Source organism: Micromesistius poutassou (genome assembly GCF_964030765.1).
Source record: "Micromesistius poutassou genome assembly, chromosome: 9".
Lineage (NCBI taxonomy): Eukaryota > Metazoa > Chordata > Actinopteri > Gadiformes > Gadidae > Micromesistius > Micromesistius poutassou.
The window spans coordinates 16,741,222-16,768,169 of NC_140279.1; the positions used below are offsets into that span (position 1 = coordinate 16,741,222).

The 26,948-nt window shown below is 44.7% G+C and overlaps 2 protein-coding genes across 3 annotated transcripts in view; one reads left to right on the plus strand and one right to left on the minus strand.

Annotated features, from left to right (window-relative positions):
* Positions 1-9,372, plus strand: part of LOC311353341 (guanine nucleotide-binding protein subunit beta-4-like) — a 17,312-nt gene extending 7,940 nt beyond the window's left edge. The window contains 8 exon segments of the mRNA XM_084473220.1: positions 377-440; positions 1,094-1,256; positions 2,871-2,937; positions 3,208-3,361; positions 3,365-3,409; positions 3,857-3,886; positions 3,888-4,074; positions 5,014-9,372. Of these exon segments, the coding sequence (XP_084329346.1) occupies positions 377-440; positions 1,094-1,256; positions 2,871-2,937; positions 3,208-3,361; positions 3,365-3,409; positions 3,857-3,886; positions 3,888-4,074; positions 5,014-5,120 (817 nt within the window). The 3' untranslated portion in view covers positions 5,121-9,372.
* A 223-nt stretch (positions 9,373-9,595) lies between these two features.
* On the minus strand, positions 9,596-25,209 carry mfn1b (mitofusin 1b). Of its 2 annotated transcripts, none has more exons than XM_084473209.1 (18): positions 25,070-25,209; positions 24,371-24,528; positions 24,131-24,266; positions 23,550-23,712; positions 22,178-22,302; positions 21,365-21,473; positions 20,038-20,145; positions 19,571-19,724; positions 18,133-18,200; positions 16,633-16,754; positions 16,201-16,327; positions 15,897-16,001; positions 15,200-15,302; positions 13,027-13,259; positions 12,643-12,828; positions 11,854-12,050; positions 11,121-11,255; positions 9,596-10,495 (listed from the first exon to the last, which is right to left on the minus strand). In XM_084473209.1, the coding sequence occupies exons 2-18, from the start codon at positions 24,516-24,518 to the stop codon at positions 10,423-10,425; spliced, it is 2,292 nt and encodes a 763-aa protein (XP_084329335.1). In that variant the 5' UTR covers positions 24,519-24,528; positions 25,070-25,209; the 3' UTR covers positions 9,596-10,422. The 2 variants fall into 2 exon arrangements, with proteins under 2 accessions (XP_084329335.1, XP_084329336.1); XM_084473210.1 differs by lacking the exon at positions 25,070-25,209 and adding an exon at positions 24,744-24,991.
* Positions 25,210-26,948: the final 1,739 nt, after the last annotated feature.

Below are 26,948 nucleotides of genomic sequence, written 5' to 3' on the forward strand. Positions count from 1 at the left end.
TGGGTTGGCACATTCAAAGTGGGAGCTCCCCTGGATGCCTGTGGCACGAAAAGGCGTCCCCGCCAGGAGAGGAAGTGAGAGTCAAAGGCGGGAGGAAGGATTAGGGAGGGGAGAAGGAAGGAGGCAAGAAATAATAAAAAATTAGCGGCAGCTTTCGTCCCATGATAGAAAAAAAAAAGCGAATGATGATATGGTTTTAGGCACCTGACCCTCCACTTGTTCACAGTCTCCCCGGCACCTGACTCCCATTGCTTCCCTTTATGCCGTAGATGCATGTTGGTCATGGATTATTCTGGCTGTGAGTGCTCTGCACACTGCTCCCGAAATGTTCTAAATAATAAATAATAGACAGTCTTCTTTTTTGTATTCTATCTAGGTTACTGGTAAGTGCGTCCCAGGATGGAAAGCTCATCATTTGGGACAGCTACACAACAAATAAGGTGAGAGCCCAGACTTGTATTCAGGAGATCACTGTTAACTTCAATAGTCCATGGAGGGCTGACCCCCTCCATGGCAGAAGGTGGGGTTATCAAACCCTGGGTTTAACCCTCTTGCTAGCAGCACTCAACTCTCAATCAATCCCCTGTTTGTGTTGTATTGTGTTGTATTGTAAAAACTGTGTTTTCATGCCTTGTGTGTTGTGGCCCACAGGGGTTGGAAGGTAATTGTTGTCTGCGTAACGAGAATCAGCAAATACGTCATCTCAACTGAAGGGCAATCAGAATTAGTGACGCAATATGTTATCAAAAAGCCACCTGCCTACCCATGGCACCCCAGTACGCCTCTCACTTTACCTTTTGTCATTTAGCAAATGCTTTCATCCAAAGCCAGGCTGACCACAATCAAAGCATACAGTCAAAGCTGGAGCGGGTTCAAACTCTCTCTCTCTCTCTCCCCCTCACCCTTCCTCGCTCTCTCACTTGCTCTTTTTCCCTCTCTGTCCGTCTTTTTTTCTGTCTATCTCTCTCTTTCTGTCTATCTCTCTCTCTTTGTCTCTCTGTCTCTGTGTGTCTCTCTTTCTTTCTCTTTCTCTCCTCTCCTCTCTCTCTCGCTGCCTGTGTCTCTCTATCTCCCCCCCCCCCCCCCCACTCAGATGCACGCCATCCCGCTGCGTTCTTCCTGGGTGATGACGTGCGCCTACGCCCCCTCGGGAAACTATGTGGCGTGCGGCGGCCTGGACAACATCTGCTCCATCTACAGCCTGAAGACCCGGGAGGGCAATGTGCGGGTCACCCGGGAGCTGCCCGGACACACAGGTAGGCGGGGCTTCGCTCAAACTAAAGGTTAGGATTGGTTGGCAGCGTGACAGCCAGCAGTGCTAGCAGATAGCCCGGCGTTGACGCTAGGCGTGTGCCATTTTGCCGGCCTACTTTTGGATGATAGCAATCAACGAATGCGGTCATGTCGTCGGGTGGGGGTATTGTTCACTCATTTTTCGTTGAATAGTGAAATAAAGGGACGTGCACTAAGCTTAGCCGGAGTCTACCTGCGCCCTGTTTATAGAGGAATATCCAAACTTGGATTTCTTTATTTAAAAGGGACAGCGCACATTAATAACATGAGCACCAGAGTTCAACCTGTAAATGTGCCAGATTTAGCCATGCAGGCTAATTTTCATCCGTAGTCCCTGGCAGGTTGATCGCTTAAAAAGAAAACTAAAGAAAAAACAAAAAAATATCTCTAGAATCTTCACCCTGCTTGTGCATTTCCTCCTTAGCTGCTCTGTTAATCGGCACGAGTGACGAGTGAATCCTGAAACCAGTTTGCTGTGTCTTTTCTATGGATCTGACACTTTGCATCTCCGTTCTTTGTATGCCTGCTCACCACAACTTCTGGGAGGAGTTGGCATTGGTTTGGATTGTGATATTGAAGATAAGATATTAATTGTTAAACAGAAGGAGACCTTGCTATTACATTATTAATATTTATTTATAATTTAAATTTAACGTAACTCCGCCCACCGCCTCCTCACACCCCCCCCCCTGGTGATGGGATGGTGTATTGCTGATCTAGAATAAACATGAGTGCAGAGCAGCATATTTTTTGGTTGCGTTTTATTTTTGTTTAGGAGTTTTAACAAAATAATTTATGTTTTGATTTCGAGTTAATAGAATAGAGATACACATTTGCTGACTGAAATTATTATTTTCGACATCATTGGCTTATATTATGTTATGTTTGTTACAGATAGACAAACAGGAGACTGCATACACAGTTGTGACCTAGATTCTATCATATTATATATTATATTAATATGTTATATTACGAATGATATTGCCTTAATGACTAGCAGTGTTTGATAAAGAGCTTTTTTCTACATTTAAATGTTGGCCTGTGAAGCCCACTGTAACTTTAGCATTAAAGGCTATACAAATGAAATTGACCTGACTTGACTGAGGAAGTTATTTTCTTAGCTTGCTCCCAGTGATGATGACGAAGCAGTTAATTTGGTATTTCTTCAGACACGACACGAACACACTAGCTGGTGTTTGCGTGACACTGTGTCTCCCACACTCCCATTGCATATTTCACACTTCCTTTTAGACTTCCATGCACCTGAATGTGATATATTCCCTTGTGTTCCCCAGCCGCAGAGTGAGACAAAATGGAAACTGACAGTAATGCACAATAGCACCATCTAGCAGCAGTAGTAGTAACTGCAGAGTGGCAACATTCAATAGCAAGTTGATTCCATACAATTTCGTTTTTTAAATCCTACTTGCGTGATGCATATACGTTTTGGGGATTCTTAGGTTTATTCAAAACTGGTTCTTGACCAGTACAACCGGGAACTTCTGTTGGCGACTGGCCAGCGTGGCATGAGCAGTTGAGGCTTACTCAGACAACACGTTCCCCTTGTCTGTGTCTAGGGTACCTTTCCTGCTGCCGTTTCCTGGACGACAACCAGATTGTGACCAGCTCTGGAGACACCACCTGGTGAGTCCGCCTCCTGCTCCTCCTACACCTCATGCGTTCTCTGTCTCGGTCTCTGTCTCGGTCTCTGTCTCTCTCTCTGTGTCTGTGTCCGTGTCTCTGGCTCTCTCTGTCTCTCTCTCTCTCTGTCTCTCTGTCTCTGTCTCTGTCTCTCTCTCTCTCTCTGGCTCTCTCTCTGTCTCTGTCTCTGTCTCTCTCTCTCTGTTTCCTTTGTGCATCACCCCCATATCTAGCTGACCCCCTGGGCCTTTTTTCCTCCAACGTCTTGTGCAGTGCATTGTGGGACATAGAGACGGGCCAGCAGGCGACCACCTTCACGGGCCACACGGGCGACGTGATGAGCCTGTCCCTGAGCCCCGACTTCAGGACCTTCGTGTCGGGGGCCTGCGACGCGTCCTCCAAGCTGTGGGACGTCCGGGACGGCATGTGAAGGCAGTCCTTCACCGGCCATGTGTCCGACATCAACGCCGTCTGCGTGAGTCAACCCAGAGATCGGGGGGGGGGGGTTAAGGGCTGGTGGAAGCGAGCCATGGTGTTGTGATGGTACGCTTCACCTCATTGGACGCCTTCATCCAAAAAGTCGGGCCAACAATGAGCACAGCACCCAATCAACATTGGAGTTACAGAAATCGGTCTCTAAAAATCACTGGAGAGAAGCTGAATTGGACCATGAAATGGTCTGATTTGGAGCGTGTGGTAATTAATCAGGTTATCCAAAGGAAAAGAGCACTCATGGAGATTTGAGAGGTTATATATATGGCCCAGAGTATTTAATATTTTAGATATTCGAAAAGCCCAAAGCAGTGCCTTTTACTCTGATCTGATTGAACCTGACCGACTTCTAGAGAAACCAAAAGAAACATTCTCATCCCTACCCCCCCCCCCCCCCCACCCCCCCCCCCCCCCCCCCCCCTCCCCGCAGTTCTTCCCCAACGGGAACGCCTTCTGCACGGGGCTCGGACGACGCCACCTGCCGGCTGTTTGACCTGCGCGCCGACCAGGAGCTGATGATGTACAGCCACGACAACATCATCTGCGGAATCACCTCCGTGGCGTTCTCCAAAAGCGGCCGCCTGCTGCTCGCCGGCTACGACGACTTCAACTGCAACGTGTGGGACACACTGAAGGCGGAGCGCGCAGGTCGGTGGAAATATCTCCCTGTGTCTCTGTCTCTGTGTGGGTCTCTGTGTCTCGTTCTCTCTGTGTCTCTTTCTCTCTGTCTCTGTCTGTCTCTCTTTCTGTGTCTCTCTGTCTGTGTTTGTCTGTCTCTGTCTCTCTGTCTGTCTCTCTTTCTGTGTCTCTCTGTCTGTGTTTGTCTGTCTCTGTCTCTCTGTCTGTCTCTCTTTCAGTGTCTCTCTGTCTGTGTTTGTCTGGCTCTGGCTCTCTGTCTGTCTCTGTCTGTCTCTCTTTCTGTGTCTCTCTGTCTGTGTTTGTCTGTCTCTGTCTCTCTGTCTGTCTCTTTCTGTGTCTCTCTGTCTGTGTTTGTCTGTCTCTGTCTCTCTGTCTGTCTCTCTCTGTGTCCCTGTATCTGTCTGTCTGTCTCTCTCTTTCTCTCTGTGTGTGTGTGTGTGTGTGTGTGTGTGTGTGTGTGTGTGTGTGTGTGTGTGTGTGTGTGTGTTGTGTGTGTGTGTGTGTGTGTGTGTGTGTGTGTGTGTGTGTGTGTGTTGTGTGTGTGTATTTAGGTCATGCGTTCTGGTTGGTTTAGTAGTAGGAGTGGGGGAGAGAGGAGGGAGTCATCAGCATCACTGATGTTTTGTGGTATTTTTGCGGTATCCTGTTGGTTTGGTTGAGTGAGTTTTTGCTAATTATCTGGATTGGAAGCCAATCTACCAGCTTAGTCTGATAATCCAAAGGACTGTATTAACATATGGGAGAATCTCGGTGCCGTGGTGTTCTCGATTGTCTCTTTTTTTTTGGGCAGTTGGCATGACGACCCTACGTAGCTCGTTGATCTGCATCACCGTTAAAACGTGTGTGTGTGTGTGTGTGTGTGTGTGTGTGTGTGTGTGTGTGTGTGTGTGTGTGTGTGTGTGTGTGTGTGTGTGTGTGTGTGTGTGTGTGTGTCCGTTTCCACCCCAGGTGTGTTGGCCGGACACGACAACCGGGTGAGCTGTTTAGGCGTGACTGACGACGGCATGGCGGTCGCCACCGGCTCCTGGGACAGTTTCCTCCGAATCTGGAACTGAGAAAGAAAACGAAAGAAACGAAACACACATCCATTCTCTCTTCCTCGCCTGTAAATCGCTCCATCCCGACCGCACCCCCCCCCCACCCCCCACCCCCCCCCTCCTCCTCCCATTCCCCCGTCCCCTATCCTCGCACCCCCCCCCCCCCCCCACCCCGGTCCCTCAGAGGTGAACACTGTGTGAAGTCTAGTTGTCCCACTTAAACACCCTCCTCCCCTCCACCCTCTGAAGCTCTCCCGTCCCCCCCGTCCCCCGTCCCCCTCGGCCTGTGTGCTCCTGCCCACAAACTCTTTCCACCTTTTCCAATTGACTTCTCTTTTGTGTTTTTTTTTTAATTTTTTTTTTAACCACACTTTAAAACACCCTCACAATTTCAGTAGTGGCCCAGCGAGAGAGAGAGAGAGAGAGCGAGAGAGAGAGAGGAGAGCGAGAGAGAGAGGAGAGTGAAACATAGAAAAGTAGAAAGGGCAAAAAAAGTGAATGGTTTACGATGAGCTGTGTTGCCGTGGTTACCGTCAGACTAGAGGGCAGCAGTGTGTGTGTGTGTGTGTGTGTGTGCGTCAAATGTAAATATATATATATAAATACAGTATATATATGTATATCATTATGTGTGTGTATATATGCATCATATATGCACATATAATGTGTATGTATATGATTTTGTAGTTTATTTCCAGCCCTATCAAGTCAGTTTTTTTTGTTTTGTGCGGGAAGGGGAGTCGCTTCACAGTTTTTCTTTTTCAATGTAAATATTATTCCCAGTACCACACCTTGATCATACCAAACCTGTCTTTAATAGTGGCTGTGTTTGTTTAACGCCTCTTACGGGGGGGGCCCAGTCACCCGGGGCCTGGTACATTAAAGCACCGTGGGTCATCAAGAGGAAAGCATTTAGCGAGATGTTTTAAATCGGGACGCTTTGGGCTTTCCGAAAGCGTGTTTCTCAGAAGACCGCCTGGGCTTAACAAAGCAGGAACTATTAGGATCCGGTTTGGGGAACTTCTTTGAATTTAACTGTTTTATTTTTGTTGTTATTATTTCCATACACTATTGTGTACATGTTCATGCATGCATGTGTCAGTGCGCGTATGTGTGTGTATGTATGTATGTATGTATGTATGTATGTATGTATGTGTGTGTGCGTGCGTGCGTGTGACGGTAACCGGTTCTGGTCCTACACACACACACACCCTTTAACTAAAAAGTATTGTTATGATGGATGATAGCTGTGATTGTAATGCTTTTCCTTTTTTTTTTTTTTACGTAACTGACCGACGTTTTAGGATGGCTGTCGGTTTCCTTTTTCCCCGACCGCGTGGAAACGCGACTCTCCAGAGCCGACGGCGGCCGTTTATTTTATGAGTAATTGTTTTCTAGTCTGGTACAACAAAAAGTACAACAAAAAATAGTGAAGCTGGTCGACTTGTAGGCTGCAGTCTGTGGAGTACTCCTGTATTTTAGTCACGGTACTATAATGGAACTGAATATCGGGCCTCAAATCATAGACAACAGGGATTTCCAAATGATCTATTGGCCTTTCAGTCACCCACTGCTCAACAGGATTGGGTGACTCCCCACATTGCTCTAGAAAAAGGAGCGGGACTTGTTAACGAGGCCCACATACAAGAGCCAATCAGGTCTCAACAGGGTCTGGGGTTCTTCCAACATGTCGACCGTAGAAGAGGGCGGGGAGGGAAGGGGTTGGTATATAAAAAAAGAAGAAAAAAAGCAATGCTGTCTTTCTGCCGCGATGTGTTACTTTTCAATCAGTTTGAACAGCTTTGAGGCAAGAGGTTAAATCATTCGTGAAGATGTCGAAGTTGACTTCTGCTTCTTGTCAGGGCGAGAAAAGATGGCGGCGATTCAAACTGACAGCAAGGTGGACTTTTGTATTTTCTTTCACGTGAAGGATTGGCAAAAAAAAAAAAAAAAAAAAACACAACCATTTTCCTTGACAACGTCTGAGCCTACACTCTATTCCGAAACCACAATAGTGCTACCACACGTGTGTATAAAAATGAATTAAAAAAACCACAACAAAAAAAAAAGAACACTTATTTTGTGATGATCTGTATTTAACATGAAATTATCATTTGTCTTTCAACAAGAACATGCAATGAACAGAAAGGTATTTCTAAGAGGAAAAAAAACACTCGGTAGACCGAAATGGACACCTGATAGCTAGTAATACTTAGACTTTAGTACCAATGTAAAGAATCAAGCACGTGACGTATTTACTGGGACAAGTGGTATCTGATGATTTGTTTTTTTTATATATGTATATTTTCTCTGCCATTTCATTTTTTTTTTTTTTGGTTTCCGTTGAAAGATTTTGGATGTTTTATTTCCCGACAGATGGACATTCATTCGACCTGCCCGTTGGCTATTTCCGGTGCCTGTACTTGCCATGTGTGTGTCTGCTGAGGAGAATTTGTGCTTTTGAGATTTGGCCCCAAATTGTGTCCATTCTGCCTTACGATAGCTCAAAGTGTAAAAAAAAGAAAGAAATCCCCTTAACCAAACCCAACGCTTGCATTGAGTACGGCTGAGTGTAATGTCCCGCTGCGAGAGCCTTGTTCTCCGGGGAGGGTCAGAGGGGCAGATGGGACAAGAGTCCAAAGAACGAATCATTTTCCTTCAGCAAGCACATAACGCTGCCTATACTAGTGAACACTAAACACCCATGCTTCAAATCACCACCACATGCTTTGAATGCTGTATTATCACTTTTTAATATTTAAAATCTTGTACTACTACCATCCGTGTCGCAGTACTTTGTTAGTGTTCAATCAAGTATCGGTGGATCTCCCCTGAAATACTGTAATTTTCTTTTATTTTTTGTTAATTTTCCTTTTGGTTTTAGGTTCATTTGTAACTGGTTTTCACTTCTTTTTTCTTTTTTTTACAAGAGAATGCGTAATGAGATGGTATGTTTTACTTTTTTTTTAAGCCTGAGAACTTCCTATTGTTGCCTAGGATGTGTTGCCCATCAGTGTTGATGGGGCGAGGGAGGGCGGGACTAATCCATACGGATAACATAGAATCGTTAATTCCTCGTGTGTGCCAGCGTTAGCCATGGAGCTGTGAACGACCCAGGACACAACTGACTTGCTTTTTGTTCCTTTGTATTATCCATTATGTCAAAAGTGCCAGCTTTCCCATGTGTATCAACATAATTTTTTTTGCACCCAATCAGCTGCTTGACGCAAATATAGATTTGCCCATCACAAATGTTAGATTTTTTCTCTTTGTGCATCCTAATGGTTCCACAGTACTATTATCCATTTGAAAAGTGTTCTGCCAAGAATGCATTCACACCACTGCGATTGCCATTTGTTGGAGTGAATAAAGCCACCGTATACAGATGTTGGTTTGATGGTGAGCTGTGTCCGATCCAAACTGCTACTTAGCCCGTAACCACTGGACAGAAGAGTCGACTGCCACTCTGAATCAGACGTTCAGTGGACAGCATCTTGTGTTTTAGTTTTTTTTTTGTGTATAATTCAACAGTATTAGCAGTTGGGACTTCAATTGTCTCCCACATGAAAAAAAAAAAGTGTTTATATTGAATCATTTTAGGTTTAATTTTGGCTCAGTATTTGTTTTGAAGGATTCATACCAGATTGCACCTTATTTGATAAACAAATATATTTTGGAAAACACTCACTCAAATCAGTGAGGTGTTATGAAAGATTAGTTTAATATCAAGAATTTCCGCCGATATTTGAACAGTAATTACAACTGCCATTTGCGGCTATCAAACGCGGACCACGACCACAGTTGTTTTTTAAATGTAAAGAAACAGGTGTTTATTTACCATGTTCTAGAGCCATCAAGGCAGTGTTTTGAGGATTACATTTGCACTACCATGCGCAATTTATTTTAAGTATTGACATTTACTGTCACTTGTTGGGTATGTCCAAAAAAAAAAGAAGATTCCACCACCACAAAATGTGTTCCAACACCTCACCTGGCCGTCACAGAGTAATGCACTGCCCTTTGGCATCACTTTTCCTTTCCCTTTTAATTTATTAAGTATTTTAAGCCAGTGAGAACCAGGGACTTGGTGCCATGATAATTATCTTACAGTTCTATTGTGTGAAGATATAATCACTTGTTATGGAATAATTTTTATAGTCTTTTTCACACCAATTTTTTTGTTTTCTGTTTTTGTATTTGTACAGTGGCGTGGTGATACTGATGTTGCCATGAGTTGATATCGTAACCAATAAAAAAAAAAAAGCTTTTAACCAAAAGATCTGTCCTCATTTTGTGGCTGAAAAAAAAGAGTATGCTAGTTATTTTCAATTTGCACAAAGTAATATTAAAGTAATAGAGTATTGAGTACACTGCAGCCTCTACAAAGTTTTTGTATTGATAAATTGTCATTACATTAATGTTTTTTCAAATTGTACATTTTGGTAGTTGACCAATTCAGCTTCAAAATAAGACATAAACAGACACTGTTTTCTTCCCACATTTACTCAGATTCTTTTAATACATCCTGGAAAATCTGAAGGGTTTTAAGACGCATTCATTCACAAAAATCATGTCTGGTCTAACGGGTATAAACGACAAGACCTTAGAAAATGCATGGCAGTATCAAAAGACTTATCTACACGTTATCGATTTTGAGTCCAAAAAAGAAAATGCCTCGTTTTGTTCTCTTCGTGTATCTGATGATTCATCAAAACCTCACACATACTGCATGCACTTTAACTCTGTGCAAGACCCAACACTGATTCATAGATCCAACAGATCAACCGCTTTTGTTTTGTTTTTACATATACTTCTCTTATACACACATATACATACACACAAACACACACTCACAAACTGTATATACTAAGTCAAAAGTTAGTCTGGGAAAAAAAAATCTCTAATTCACAGTTAGAAAAACATGGGTGTGTAGTAAAACATTGGCTCCCCCCCCCAAAGACTATCCTGCCGGAGATTTTAAGGCGGTCTTTCTGGGGGGGCGGGGGGGAGGGGGGGGTTTAGCTGCCACTAGTCCTTTCATCTATTCCTTAAGCAAGGCAGGGAATACACCTTTATTACACGTGGTTAACACGGCCTGTCCTCGCAGCAAGATGCCGTCTCTGTCTTCGGAGAAGTGGAGCGATGGGGGTTGGGTTGGGGGGGGGGGTGCTTACTTGGGGTTCAGTCCACGTCAAAACAGTGGCTAAGGTTTGAGGAGAGGGCCCGAGGTCTCGCGGGGTGGAGAAGAAGACTCCACAGGAGATATTAAGGAGAGGGAGAGAGAGAGAGACCAGTGGGGGGAGAGAGAGAGAAAGGCGGATCACTCCAGAGGGAGACGGAGGTACTGAGTGATGAAGTCCTCTAGCTGGCTCTCCAGCTTGGTGGCTTTGTGTCTGTAGGAGAGACGGAGGAATAAAAAAAGATAAGGATTCGTTAAAATGAAGGTGAGCCCCCAGTTTCAGCACAAATTCAAACACTGTTAGAGTTAAAGTGTAAGAGAACCGCCTGTTTCAGCACAAATTCAAACGATGAGATTAAAAATGAAATAGTTTTGGGCAGAGAGTTCGAGGGAGGAGGGAACTCGTGTCCCCGTGGTTACGGTTCATGGCTTTGGGGTACTTTTTCTTTAGCTGGTTTGCTAATAATGGCCAGAGCTTTTTTTTCTTAAATACTGTATTATTATAGTTGCGGGGACAAAAGGCATAGACAACTATGTTCAAGATCATAGAAGAGATACGAACATGTTGAAAACAAAAACTGCTTTCTCTGCATACTACGTTATCTTTGAAAACAGTATTCACAGGAAGCATTACAAATCTGGGAATACTTGTCAAAGTTGACGTAAACAAATGATATTGGCCTGTCACCAGCCATGTTGCAATAGCAAACCTCTAGCAAAATTACCACAACATACAAAAATGCAGCCCTGGCTTTCAACCCGCCCCCGCCCCTCCACAACCATGGAGGGGCCAGCGCTGTGTGGGCTAGTGGGGCCCCACCAGACACTCATCCACTGACCGCATGCTCTTGGAGTGGCTCTGGACGTGCTCCAGCTGGTCTATGTTGGCCGTGAGGCGGTGGATCTCCGCCTCCAGCTCCTTCTGGGTCTGGTCCACCTGCTGGCAGAGGCGGGCGAAGGTGGTGGCCATCTCCCTGGAGACGGAGGGCGACCAGGGTCAGTACTGGGCTCGGATTATTCGTATTTATATCCTCATGGCTTATCTTAAAGTACATATGAAAATAGGATAAACAAAATCACAGAATAGGAGTTTTCATACATACGTGTGCACAGATGATGCCGTGCAAATATATATTGAGTCTACCGCGCAGTACATGACTAAAGTGAAGGTGTGCTCTCCCTTTCCGAGTGTTAAGTCTTTCCTACAGCTGCCCTACAAGTATGCTGTCCCATCTGCTTGGAAGACCCTCCAGAAAGATATCGGAACTGATCTAATTTGTTGCCTTTGGCTCTTTTCTGAAGGACTTATTATATGGAAATATTGGACATTGTACCTGTGTGTAATTCCTCACTTAAATTCCCAAAACGGTCTTTTAATTGTGTGTTTTTTTTATGTTGGAAACATATGGATTGTCTGATCCATGCTGCCCTCTTGGCCAGGTCGCTCTTGAAAAATATTATAATCTCAATGAGACTTTTACCTGGTTAAATAAAGGCTAAATAAAGGAGCCCCTTGTCTAAAGCCCATCTCATGATGTGTTGGCGGTGCGATGGTGGCGGGGGGCGACTCACTGCTGGACTTGGTGGCTGCAGTTGGAGCTGGTGAAGCTGACGATGAGCTGCAGCTTCTCCGTGGCGTAGTCCACAAACTGCCGCTTCAGCGTGCGCTCCTTGGCCCGCGTGGTCCAGGTGAGCCGCTCATACAGGTACAGCGTGCCGTAGACCACGCCCGACAGGGCGATCAGCCGCCAGCCCACCGTCCGGAACACCTGAGAGAGACACCATCACCGCATCATCCTTTTGCTTTTTTACCATCATTATTAAGACCTTTTTGACCTAGTTGATTGCATTTATATAGCGTTTTTTACGCTATACCCAAAGTGCTTTACATAGTGAGTGACTGTCTGACCGAGTGAGTGAGTGACTGTGTGTGAGTGACTGTGAGTGAGTGAGTGTGACACCTCATCTACTACGACTTCATTTCATCTGTGGGAGACGGACATGCGATTTAAACTTTTGTTGACGGTGAGCCCGGGTCTTAGCTTGACTGCCGAGTCCATTAACTGTTTTTGGAAAAATATCTCACCTTTTTGGATAAGCACTGAGATCATATTTAGCCCTGGTCTAGTTTTGACCGCTCCTTTATTACTTGCCTCTTTTATCCTATTCTATGGTTACCACTTGACTTGACCACATGTGTACAGTCTTTTTTTTGTTAACTTTTAAGCACTGTGCAAAAGGAAAGCAGAAAGAAGCTTTATAACTTAAGCCACCATTTTTAATATTGCAATGCTTTTGGCCTAGAGGTCCTAGCCACCCGATCACCAGGAGTCTGACGAGCGGACGGGGGGGAAAACTCACCACCCCTCCCACCACGATCACGCTCAGGGAGGTGCGCGAGGTGATGGACGCCAGGTTGGTTGCCACGGCGACCATCAGCTCCTCCTGGCTCATGACGGCCGTCTCCTGGTTGGGCAGGGCCACGGCGTTGGAGGCGGAGGAGGAGGGGGGGCCGGAGGTGGGCGTGGTCGCCGCCGTCAGCGCTGGCTGGGGGATCGGAGCCACGGAAACAAAGACAGGATCCCAGGGGAGAGGGGGGGGGGGGTTAGATGTTGTCATGGGAACCACAGAATCATGGGCCCTTTCTTTTTCCCCCCCTCTCTCGGGGGCCCTTCTTGTGAATGTTTGGCTCCGACGTGGCGTCGTCATAATGAACAGGATGAGTGTGAGGACCACTGAACCGACCTGGAAGTTCTGGTCCATCAGCTTGAGGGCCCTCTGTGCGTTGGCGGGCCCCAGGTAGCGGTGGACGAGGGACGACCAGCCCAGGGAGAACTGGAACTCGATGTTCTCCTGGAAGTCGCTGCAGAGCGAGGCGCAGTTCAGGTCGTAGCTCAGGTCAAACTTCCTGCTGGGCACCAGCATGTGGATCTGGCTCTGGCCCTGGCCGACGGAGGGCAGCAGGGGCAGCATGTTGTCTGGACGGGGGGGGGGGGGGGGGGGGGGGACGACGACGACAGGCACAGCCGTCAGTCACGGTAGTACAGCTGCATATCAAACACAACATGGCTGTTTGATACACTGTTTTATTGCACTGTTTTTATGCACTCCCTCATGGAAATATTGGCTTGTATATATATATATATATATATATATATATATATATATATATATAGCATTTTGTACTTTTGCACATTTATACTTACTACTACTGCATACTCTCTACATACTCTTATTTTACATGGTGTTTGCTGCTGCTGGAAGTGCAATTTCCTGAGGGAACCTTCCAGAGGGATTAATAAAATTCCTATCTATCCATCTATCCATCTAACTAGGTCCCTTCTGGCTCCACGGGTAGAGCACGGCATTACCACCATGCCATTAGGGATTCCATTCCCACTTGGAAATCCCAATATTCATGGGGATTCATTCATTCATTCATTGAAAGACGCTTTGGATAAATTTCAACAAATCACACATATTTTCGTGACCGAAACGAAGGAAGACATAGATCAGTTCATGCCAAAAACAAACTTATTTGTAGTTCTCACTTTAAATCCATCCAAAAGGTCATTGTTAAATTTTCAACCAAGATAATGCCTCAGTCAGAATAAGCCTCTCATTAAGGCCTCCTAGTAATGAGGCGTTTGTTGTGATCAGCCTTCGCCTGATCTCCCAACAAGCCCGAGGGTGTGGTAACACCTTCTCATCCTCCTCCCCAGCCACAGCTGGTACCTCTCCGCATGACATGTGCTCAGCGCGGGCCGCCAGGGGGGCCAGGCCTCAATGTTAAGGGGGTAAATATAGCCGGGCACACACGCACACACACACACACACACACACACACACACACACACACACACACACACACACACACACACACACACACACACACACACACACACACACACACACACACACACACACACACACTTCAAAGTCAAGTGTTTTATAGGCTCTTTTGAAGTACCAAGTGTGGTTACAATTTCTATTTTGGGCCGAATAACTAGGAAACTAGGATAAGTAGCAGTGTAGTAAGCTAATTACACAGTCTACCTGGAGTGACATACTGGTAAGGTCCAATCTAGTTCACTGTCCTAGTTCACAACATGTCTTATTTGATTTCTAATCCTTTGCATGAATCTGTTGAACACTTCTACGTATTCCGTGGAAAGGCTGTGGAGGCAGAGCGACTATTTCCCCATCACACACACACACACAATACACAAACTTTTGCTGAAGAACCGCCTGAATAGTCACCAGGCAACGAGGCTAAACTATAAATACAAAACCCATCATAACAACGACGGTCCGCAAGGGAATACCGAGATAGATAGGACCTCAATTTAAAAGAGTGGGAATCTAACGTTTCTTAAAAGGTGAACTATTATACCGCCAGGCTGTGAGTGTGATAAGCCGTTACAAGCCGTTTTCAAAATCTGCCTCTTCTGACACCACAAGTGGGCGTGTCCACCTAGAGGTGCGCTGGATAGATCAGTCTGCCAGCCTGCCCAGTGCACTGTAGCAAACGCTGCTCAACTGATCCGTCAGAAAACGGCTTGTAACGGCTTAATCACACTCATACCTGGTGGTAAAGTGTGTCACCTTGAAGGGCTTCACACATGAACCCTGAACGGCTCCAGCCGCTGGCGCTACACTCCGTGGTCTGGGGTGCGTCTGTGTAATAATAATAATAATAATAATAATAATAATAATAATAATAAAAAATTGTATTTGTAAAGCACTTTTCATTGTTAAAAACAATCCCAAGGTGCTACAGAGTACAACAAGATAAAAACAGATTTAAAAGCCAAAGCACAACAACACATTTAAGAAAAGGCTTTTTTTTAAAAGATAGGTTTTTAGGCCTTTCTTAAAAGAGTCTAATGTCTGAGGAGCCCTCAGGTGACCTGTGTACCTATCATGTCCTTCTGGTAGGACAGCACGGAGGCGTTGATGGCGTTGGAGCAGCGGAAGGCCAGGTTCTTGCCCATGCCCTCCTCCACGTGGGACAGGAGCTCCTGGAGAAGGGCGATGGAGACACAGAGAGTCAGGGAGAACCGGCCCCTACTTCAGTGGATCAACGTCTCTAAGAGTCAAGGGCTGCTCGATTATGGAAAAAAATAAAATAAAATCATAGTCGCGATTATTTTGGACAATAATGAAATCACGATTATTAAAACAAAACATGAAAACATGATGCATTTATTCAGCATTTCTTTCCAAACACTTTGTAACTGAGAACTTTGAAATTTCACCTTAAAAAAAACTCACAAAATGTTCAAATAGAAAATGGTCAAATCGAAAATAATATACAAATATGTATCCAGCTGTTCTGCAATTTCTATAAAACATTTAACGAATAAAATAAATATATATATAGAAATAATCATATTAATAATAATAATAATAACAATAATAATAATAGTTTCAACTAGATTATATCAGTTTGGAGATCGTTTGACACAAAAATCAAAATAAGATTAATTGCACAGCCCTACAAGGGTCCCCATAGAGTACCTTTTTATGAGGAGCATTTAGTGACAGTATGGCACAACACTGGCGCTACACTGTTTAATTATGAAGATTTGAGATGTTCAGGAGCTGCTACTAACCGACTTGTAGATCTTGAGCACATTGGGGGAAGGATGAAAATCTGCGTGGAACTCGTCGATGATCACGTTTAGGCGGCAAATCTCCTCCCCCATGGCACTGGACACCTGGACCAATCAAAAAAATATATATATATAGGAATGAAATCTTAGTCTTAATCAACAAAAGTGCACTTCCTTCTTTCAAGAAATGTTGAATCTTTTAGCATTTGGCAATCGTAACTTGATAGTAAATGAGCAACAAGGTTTGAGGTTGGGCTCTGGCCCCGCCCACAGCCTGGTACAAACCCCTCCCACCCGTCCTGACCTTGGACGCCACCTCCTCGCTGATGGCCTTGATCCTCTTCTTGGTGTCGTCGATCAGCAGATTGAGCTGGTTCTTCACAAACTCCAGCCGGTCCATCTGGTACTCCCTGTCCTCTAGCGCTGCCACTCTGGACAGACAGACACACAGACAGACAGACCGAGACAGACAGACAGACAGACACACAGACAGACAGACCGACAGACACACACACACAAATCAGCTGGTCAGAGGTTGTCCAGTCCAGTCTTCAAACGTTATCTTTATCTTACACTATAAATAGCCTAGATCAATAATGTGTTTTGTAGTTTTTTCCACCAGATTTCTTCCATCAGTTCTCTAGAACTAAAAAGGCCGCACTCCTCAGAGCCCCCTGCTGCACGCTGGGGTGAGTGGCGGCAAAGTCAACCAATGAGAAAGAAGGGGTCCACTCACCTCTTCTCGGCCGCCTCTATGTTGATGCTGTCCATGATTCCCTGGACCGTTTCTATGATCTGCTTGGCCCTGATAGTGTGCTGCTCAAACTTTGTTTTCACTGCTGACTGCGAGATACACTCCTGCGAGGCCATAATACAAAAATACACAGACACAAACACACACACACGTTGTCGTGACGATTACCACGGGGACAGTGAGCGAGCGAGCGAGCGAGCGCGTGGGTGGCGTGGCGACCACAAGCGCCGCTCGATCACAGTATGGACGAGACCACCTGCTGCAGCCATCATTCAGATAAAGAGCCCAACGCGGAGGAGAATGAAGGCTGCAGCAGAGTGTGTGTCCTGTCTCCTCCCCCCCCCGGGCCAAACTCAGTGTAACGTCACGGCAACATGTGGATAAAGCAAGAGAAAGGAAAAAGACAACAACTGTAACGTATTTAAATAGAAAGAAACCAAAATACAACCAATGATGTACACAACAACGTAAAATAAAGACTTGGGAGCATGCGTCATGTGTAGCTGTGTTGTACTGGTTGAGTGTATGCAATGTTATTTATTATAGGATTTCTATTCTGGTCGACTGGAGCACTGTTTTTGTTGTACATGCATGAGGAGTTGGAGCTGTGTATGTAAGGGTGACTTTACTGATTTCAGAGATCTATTCAGGAATGCAACCTGCAGCCATTATAATGGCCCCTTAATGTAGGCAAAGGTTGCCTTTTTTGCTACATACTGATGCAATACTCTGAAAGGGTTACAAAATCCCCAGTAGTACTGCTTTTGTTGGTCATACAGACTTATTTGAGCAATGTCAACATGAATACTATAAGAAATATGCACCGGAAAAAATTCAAAATAACGGAAAAAAAAAAAAATTGCTGATAAAAAAAATGATAAAAGAACTAAAAGAGAAATGGAACTGAATGGAAGGCACCTCCTCGCCTTAGTAAATCTAGACTTCAGCAATGAATACGCAGGCTGAGGCATAAATGCACATTGAAGTACTGTCTTTAGTACAGAGCCGCTATTGCTGTGGTGTTCAAGGGCAACCGCCAATAGGTTTAAGTGTGGTTGACTGCAAAGGTTGATTCTGGGAGTTTGGTTTGGACAACATTACCAGAGACATGAACACATTCACATACAGGAGATAAAGGAGATAGGAGAGGTTAAGTTACATCCACATAAAGAAAAATGTACCACCCACCCACACAATGATACATGTATAACTAAATCACACACACACACGCATGCACAGTCAGACGTAAACACACGAGTGTGTTGGAGTATGGAGTCTGGGTTCAAACCAGGATGTTGCAGCGTTACATGCCCAAACCTCCCTCTAGACTGAGATGTAGTACAATTTGAACCACACACACACACACACACACACACACACACACACACACACACACACACACACACACACACACACACACACACACACACACACACACACACACACACACACACACACACACACACACACACACACACTTGCCTCAAACCTCCTCTCAAAGCATTGGAACTCCTTCAGCCTCTCCTCGAAGCCCTCAGCCAGGGCCCCTCCTGTTGGACACACACACACACAACATTAGCCAATCCTCTTTCTTTTTCACAAAAAGTAAAATATCCAACGACATTATAAAGAACAGTGCATTGAGAAACCCCATTGAGGCAGCCTAGAGCATGACGCCTCAGCCCCACTACTTCATGACATGCGTCATCATTTATTTGGAAAAAGAGTCATCCTAATGACTAAATAGTGAATGGTAACAGGACTTTGTTTGCTTTTACATGGTATTTTACACTTCACACTGTTTAAGGTGAAACTATTAGCCGAGTAAATGGATTGGAACTCTACTGGTCCATGAAACCAGTGGAGTCCTGTTTTGTCTGGCTCAAGGTGTGGCATTACTGTGGAAATGTTTTACTGATTTGATTTGAGCACTTAATATTTTACTGTGCTGATGAACGGAGCACTGTGTGAAAGCATTGCCAGAGCCGCGTGCCCTGTGGTTTCTGCTTTACGTAAACACAGTTTGAGTTGCAATAAAATACCTTGCCGGCAACGCCAAGCAAATGAGAGTCAATGGAGGGCATGTTGACCAGCCACTCAGTACCATTCCTATCCCATAGATTGTGGTAAACCAATACTAATCCAGACCATGTTTTCATAGATATTCATCGCACCACACATCATATCCATATCCTCATAATTTTACATCAGATCAAATACACATCACATCAAATACATAAAGTTAATGATATACCAAAAATATAACTAGCCTAGGTCGCGTTGTAGGTAGTAGCTAGCCTGCACTGCAGACAGGACCGTTTGCAGTGCAGGTTACCTACTAAGGTGAGCTAAGATCTGACCTCAGATCCTGTGTTGTGTAAACAGTGTCGTCGTCATTTCAGCAGCGGTAAAGCCAGTCTGTGTTTCTGAGCTGTCCTGTCATGTGTGTCAAAGTGATTCAGATTCCGTAGTGAATCATAGTCCAGAGCACTATGAGACAATACGGATCTGAATCACCAATCATCAGCTAAACATTGCACGTGTGCGCACACACACACACACACACACACACACACACACACACACACACACACACACACACACACACACACACACACACTTTCTAACAGCTTACCAGTGAGATCAATCACAAGCTAGTGTGTTTCGACTTCAAGCATGTTTCCTTTTTATTATTTAGCACAGCCAATTCCTTACATACTGTACCTTTTCCATCTTAAAAGTAATTTGTACTGTGTGCCATTTCTCAGTCCTACAGCCTCTTGTCCCTTTTGGCGGATTTAGTGCTGAAGTATTAGTATTTTAGGTTTGGACAGATGCTTCCCCCCCCCCCCACCACCACCTTGAAACAAGCCCAGCCCTCCTGGCCGCTCCCGGGAGGAGGGGGACGGAGGAAGCTCACCGGTCTCGGGCATGCCCTGTGCTCGCTGCATGCGGGAGTTGAGCACCTCCTTGGCCGACACGAAGAAGATGCGGTTGGGGGCCTGCTCGCGGTCCACCACCTTCAGCTCCTCCACCAGGAAGTTGATGCAGCGGTCTGTATGCTGCTTCCGGACCTGGGAGGGACAAGGGCTAGGGCTGAACGATTTGGAGAAGTGGTGTGCGATTTTACTTTTTAAAGTTCCTTATGTTCTGTATTATTCACTAAACAAGCAATAAATCATTCTATAGTATGACCAACACAACATTGTAAGCAGTCAACATATAAACTGCTCTTTCCTATGTGTCGAGATTAATCGATGCATGAATTTGAATTCGATTAATCGTTCAGCCCTAACGAGGACACAGGGCGGCCTCCTTATGGGACGACCGGATGTTTGGCCACACAAGTGGTCAAAAAACCAAAACATGAGCCGCAGCGACACTCACGTCCTCCATGTACTCTGGCTCGTTGGCCGAGGCGTCCCAGCGGTTGTTGAGGATGAAGATGTTGGGTTTGGACAGCCGCTCGTTCACTTTGTGGAAGAAGTGCTTTTCCTGAAGGACACAACGGTCAAGCGTCAAACAGACAATGTTTGTGGGTAGCTGTGACGGCCATTTATTTATGTGGGTGTAGTCACATAAATCAAATACTCCTGGGACAGTTATGTGTGACATGATACATGATTGACAACACACGACCATACACCCACACAATCACTGCACATACATTTCATCAGCATCTTATCCATGGACCCTAACCCTGCATTCATTCTATTCCCTATATTCATTGGATGACCTATAAACAACTGCCCCTTGTGGAATGCATGGCCGGCTCCTTTAAGCCTTGTGGCTGGGACATGGAGCTCAGGGATACGGAGGGCCGTGAGTGGCTGTGAGCACTGACTCTCATAGCCCGGATGCCAGAGCGGTGTGTCATAACAGAGCGAGCCATGTCCCAGAGCTGGAGTAAACAGGCTATTAAACCTGGTCATTTTTTTCGACCAAACTGTACATGTCCATTACAACTATGAAACACCTGTGGTTTTGTTGCAATGGGTTTGGGCTGCAGAGTTATGGTTAAAATGTATTAGCATTTCGTCCGATTTTTCCTGGTATTGCTACGTTTCATGTAACTGAGCCTCAACTGCATGGGTGAAAAATCCACTATGGCTCATTGGTCAAAGGAATCGACAACCAGAGTCCCGGCCTGCTTAAACGATCAACCCAGGAGGTCAAGAATGAACTTACAACCTTGGGTCACGCATGATATGGGTGCCAATGATTGGTTTAGGAGATCAGTAGTCCAACCATTCTGGATGCGGCACTAACTCACATCAGGGGAAAGAGGGTGCAACTACAGTCAGGTTCAGATAATCCAAACGGTTTCATAGGATGCAGGTGAAAATTAAACAGATCCGGGGGGCATTAGCTCAGGAGGTAGAGCGGGTTGGCAGGTAACCGCAAGGTTGCTCCTAGCTGAGTGTCTGGTGTCCCTGAGCAAGACGCCTCACCCTAATTGCTCCTCCTGACGCGCTGGCTGTCGCCCTGCGTGGTTGACTCTGCCGTCGGTGTGTGAATGTGTGCATGAATGGGTGAATGTCAGTCAACACTGTAAAGCGCTTTGGATAAAAGCGCTATATAAACGAGGACCATTTACCATCATGCCGTTGTCGACATTTCTAAGTGCAGTTTCTGCAATATTACCCACACTATTTATGGGCATCATCATGAAGCAGAGCTTGGCCCAATCGCCGATGACCTCCTCCCCACTCACCGTGTTCATGAGCGTGGACTCAGAGTTGGCCACCAGCACAAACACATCTGCATCCAGGCAGAACTTGTCTATCCAGCTGTCCAGCTGTGTTGTAACATCTGTCCCGGGGCTAAGATCGAGAGTGGAGGTAAACGTTTCACTCACGTGCCAAACAAACATTAAACGACAAGGGAAGATTACAAATGTCATTAGAATACGCTTTGATTCAGGTTAAACTGGCTGTAACAGCAATTCAATACTATGCACTATAATTGGATACCTGCAGAGTAGTCCCTATATGTCTCCTTGAGTAAACACTGTAACAATGGTTGACCAACACTGAAACCATGCATTAGGGCACAGAACTTTAGGGACAATACCAAATCTATTGGGCCGAATCTCAAATAACCTAGTTGCATGTCCTATTTAAAGGCAGCATGAGATAAAAGTAATGGGATCTTCAAAAGGTTCCAAAATGGTTAACAAAAACTAAGAACTCACGTTAAAAAAAAGATGTTATCCAAGTGAAGGCATGAGCTCATACAAAGCAGCCAGTGCTAATCTTTGATGAAGGTGTTCTGTCACAAGACCATAAGGTAAGCACTAGCCAGCATTAGTCAGGGATTTTAGCCAAACCCCAGAATATAAGCAAAGAGGTCATGGTAGTGATACAGCCATCAGGTAACGACTACAAGGAAGCCTAATAATTAATATGTTCCATGAATTGAATTAAAGGCCCATTTATTTATCGACTGGTCGACCTGTGTAATTATCAACTTTGATTTGGCACACTTAAAGATATCTTTCTATTCTCCAACGTCTCAGTGGGATTACCTGTCCACGAGCACCAGGTCATCACGCAGCAGCGCACACTTGGTCTTTGGCCAGAAGACGCGGACCAGGCAGCCGGCATCCAGGCTCTCGTCCATGTGGAGGGCGTGGGCCAGCTGGTTCACCGTCTAAAACAAGGAGACCACCGTCACATGATTAGGACTGTGCAAGTAATAGAATTTTGGTCGTGATTTTCGATTTTTGGGTCAACCGATCTCCAAACTAATATAATCGAGTTGAAACAATTTTTTAATTTTTTGTTGTATATTTATCAATTAATTAATTACAAAGTGTTTTTTTTGGAGAGAAATGCTGAATAAATACATCATGTTTTCAAACTCAAAAACAATAGTTTGAATAATCATGGACCAAAATTTTCCATCAACGAGCAGCCCTACATTAGATCACATTATAACCTGCGCCGTGTCTTCACAGAGCCCAACGCTTCATTAATGTGGTCATACCAAAGGTTCACCCATCAGTATTTTGTTTTACTATCGGGTCATTTGAGTTGATTTGTCCAAAGTAACTTACAGTGAATTCGGATACATGTCATGATTGAGCAGGTAGGGGCTAGCCCTCAAAAGGCAGACTGCAGACGGAACCCGGTTACCCTAGCCACTATACGATCCTTCCCTCCTTTAATTCAGCTATGCGAGTTTGTCTCTAAAGAACTGAATGACCGTACGTCGTACTGTACGTTGGTTACGGAGAGCCCTCTACGCCGCCGGAGAGCCTGTCGGAGAGCCTCTCCGTCGTCTCCGGTCGCATGAAATATTTTTCAAGTGTCCGTCACTCCGTCAAGCGACAACGGAGACGGCAAGTGCTGCGATTGGTCCTCTAAAAACATCATTTCCGGAATTACTTTTCTGGTTTGACTACTATCACAACGTAAACACTGGCAGCGCCTGCAGCACTTGTATTGCGTTTCTGGCACCACGACGGAGAACTATGAGGACTCTCCGTGGTTACGCAGTTGGATAGCGCATTACGCAGTTGTAGAAGTGTAACCAGCGCTTTACTGTCATGTTTTCTTCCCAACTCAAGACAGTTCAGCAGCCTACGTCCCCATCTCCCGTGCACACAAACTCCCTCGCACACGCTCACAGACAAACACATGAAGCTAGTGTTTCAGACACCAGACATCGGAGAAGACTTTCTAGGTCTGTCTGAACAAGGCTGGGCAGTAACTACTATCCTAGTTCAAGCAATGAGAAGTCTCAATTTTCTCAAAAATGTATTACAGTAATGCTGCTGTAATTCTGGTCATAAATGAATGTCCCCTTTAGACCTTGGACCCACTCTGCCAGATATTTAAACCCTAAATGGTCAGAAGTGGATGAATGCACTACATACAAAGAAAGGTAAAACTCACCTTGATGCTTTTCTCCTCATCTGAGCCTTCGGTCTTGAGGTAGGCCTTGTCTTCGTCGGTTCCCTCGACGCTCAGGAAGCAGTTGGTGGTGTGGCCGATGCCGCTGGGCAGCACGCGGTCCCTCAACATGGCGTTCACCACCGTACTCTTCCCATTGCTGGTCCTGGAAGGGAAAACACACTACTGGTAATTCTCCACACACACAGGTACATGAAGTGTCACACACTTATGATCTCAATCTAAAATACATACGCACACGCACACGCACACACACACACACACACTGGAAACATAAGAGTTTTGGATAAACAGATAAATCACTTTGATGTGTGAGGTACCTTAAATCTCACTGTTCAACATGTATGCAAATTGTAAGGTAAACAGAGTCTGGTAACATTGATTCATATTAAAAGTGGCAGTTTCTAGCATAGATTGAACAAAAAGTGAAAACAAAAGTGAAAGTAAAATACTTCAAAGTGCGTCAGGCTTATTAGGTTACACCAATTACCAGGATGACCCTGCCAGTCAAAACTGCGTTTATGTTAAATAAAAATGGAATATGGGATGAATAGAACACTTACCTTCCAAAGAAGGCCACCTTCATATGTCTACGGGCCAGAACTTCTTTAATGACAGTCAGTTTGTCTGTATATGCCTGAATCTCTATCTTCTGGTCCTCGCTTGCTATATCCTCCAAAGCTTTATTCTGACAGGTTTCTGGAAGATCATGGTTAAACACACGTACAATTAAACTCCAATAAACCAGAAACAAATTACATTCAACCATCCGATGGCATTGTTTTAGGCATGAAGTCTCTCACCTTCCACAAACTCTGAACTTTCTTTCACGTACTGCAGTAGTTGCTCAAACACATCACTTATCTTCTTCTTTGCCAAGACAAAGTGCTTCAGGGGAGATAAATCCCCCTTGGCGGAATCCGTTCGTCTTAGTGAAGGGATTGAAGCCATGATGTCAAATCTAGTTGAAATGAATGGACAAAATGTTGAATTCAAGAAGCTTGTTGTGACCCAAGACCCCATCACGGGAATAGCCTTATCATTTGACCTTGTTATGCTACAGGACGGACAGGTATTGAATTTTACTTTCGGAGGTAAACAACTTTAACTTTGGAGTAACGTTACTGAAACCCCTCTTCTACAGTATCCCAACATGTGATACCAACACTAGCCTACCTGCTAGTAACGTGTCACGTTTAGGTTTCGACCAAGTTTAGGTCACTACTGCCAGTTAATGCACTTGTGCGGCGGTCGTTGTGGCAGACGTATCGGAGCCATCACATCCGTTTTTCTTTACCACATAATCAAGTCGTGTTATTGTCATCTTCTACGCACGTTCCGCTCGCATTCACACTCTTGTCGGTCTGTAAACGAACACACTGTAACACTCAAATGGCTCTATAAATGAGCGCATGTTGACCACGGCTGCCGCCGGAGCTAGCTAAAGCTACACGCAACGATTCAGCGCTGTCAAGCTCTTGTCAAGTTCGCTCTTTGCTTACCGCAATCCTCAAGATATTCCGTGTTTTATTTTCATCACACAATGATAAACAATCTTCCTCAAGAATCGCCTTCTGAACGAAGCGTTAGGAAGGTGACAGCCTAGCTAACCTTTCCATTTGTTATCCTTTCACTGCAGTCCAAGAATGAGGGGTGGGGCTTAGTGACTGTGTCCTGGGCTTGCGGGCTGACTAGCCAATCAAATCTATCTAAGCAAAGATTGTCCGCCCCTCTGTTTTACGCGTAGGCCTACACTCAAAACAGATAATCAGTTCAATCAACGTTATGAGTGTAATCAATTAAATCGATTTGGTAATTTGTTCATCCAGATCCAGAAAGTTGACATTCATAGGCCGTCATATACATGAATGTTTCAAATCTTGTTTACAAGCAGCAATTGTTTTTTTTAGCCGCATTCAAATTAATTAAATCTCACAAAGCTTTACGTTTCTTGATCTATTTAATCCAATCTATGGTCTTAATACATCATTCCAACCCTACAATTACAGAACAATATGTAGGCAGTTTTTCGGTTCTGGTATAATTCCAGACCGTTTATTATAAGCTACGACTCCGATTTCATGCATAAATAAATAAAAATGGTTAATTTAACACCATTACATTGGGTGAATGGCAATAGTGCTAGGCTTAAACTGTCGCTGCCTGTTTGTGAATGGGACGGCGCCCCGACACGTAACGCCCCTGCCCCTCTCACTGACCCCTGGAATAGACCGCTTGCTCCGTTATTCAAAGCAACTGCTCAACAAGACCGCATGGAAACCATTGAAACACCTGAACTAGGACCTCTAACATACAAGGGAAGGATATCAACTTAATTTCAGTCGTTTTTGCGATATTGGTTGTTCGTCGTTGGACACAATACTATTTTTCTCTCTTTCTTTTTTTTTAGTTTTTATGTGATTTTCTAACAAATGATGGACAATTAAAATGACCAGGAAGAAAAAGCTGCTAGTGTTTGAGTAAGTATGCCATCTGAGTTCAACTGGACCGATGTGGATTACTATAAATATTTTTCACTAAATTCAATTGACTAAACTGAAAAATAAATAAATGTTTTATGTATTTTATACCAGTGCTGAAAAGAGATAATACAAACAATAGCATATGCTTTCAGCCGTTGAATTAGGATCATGTATTAGTAATGACATCGATATACTAATTGCTCTCCTAGGAAGATATAGATTTCAATTCAGCTACCCTTCCAAAGATGTAGAATTTGCTGATGGGCCTGCCTCAAATAGGTCATGTTTAAACTGTATGGCAGATATTGGGAATTCACCAAAAAAATACATATTGTAGTATGTTTTATTGTATTAGACAATGCTGTTCTTCCGTATTTTATAACAAACTAATTTTTATTCCAATTTTCCAACGTTCTTGAAAAAACTATTTTTCTCTCTGTTTCTCCATTATGTGGACGCCATTGTGGCAGCGTATTTTACACAAGAGCGTATGCATGTATTGTCCGTTTGAGCCAGAGTGTATTGTCTGTGTGTTCCTATGAGGTAGGCCTTGCCCTTTATGTAACATGCGATCCAGCATTCTCTCTCTCTCCCTCTCCCTCTCTCTCTCTCTCTCCCCCCCACTCTCTCTCACCCCACTCTCCCCCCCCCCACTCACTCTCTCTCTCTCTCTCTCTCTCTCTCTCTCTCTCTCTCTCTCTCTCTCTCTCTCTCTCTCTCTCTCTTTCTCTCTTACCTCTCTCTCTCACCTCTCTCTTTAACTCTGGAATCCTTTGGCGCCCACTTGCAGATCTCTGTCCCACACTTAATACCTATGCAAAGGAAAGGATGGTGAATCTTACATTTGTTAATTAAAGTGTGTTTTACCACCGGCATATCAAGATCCTATATACATCTG

Bases quoted from the DNA above. Each gene is read 5' to 3' on its own strand.
- mfn1b (XM_084473209.1), bottom strand. From the start codon at position 24,518: ATGGCTTCAATCCCTTCACTAAGACGAACGGATTCCGCCAAGGGGGAT. The intron at 24,267-24,370 runs GTGAGAGACTTC...ATGATCTTCCAG, and splicing joins AAGTTCAGAGTTTGTGGAAG to AAACCTGTCAGAATAAAGCT. The intron at 18,201-19,570 runs GTGAGCTTCCTC...TGTGTCCAACAG, and splicing joins ACAGGGCATGCCCGAGACCG to GAGGGGCCCTGGCTGAGGGC.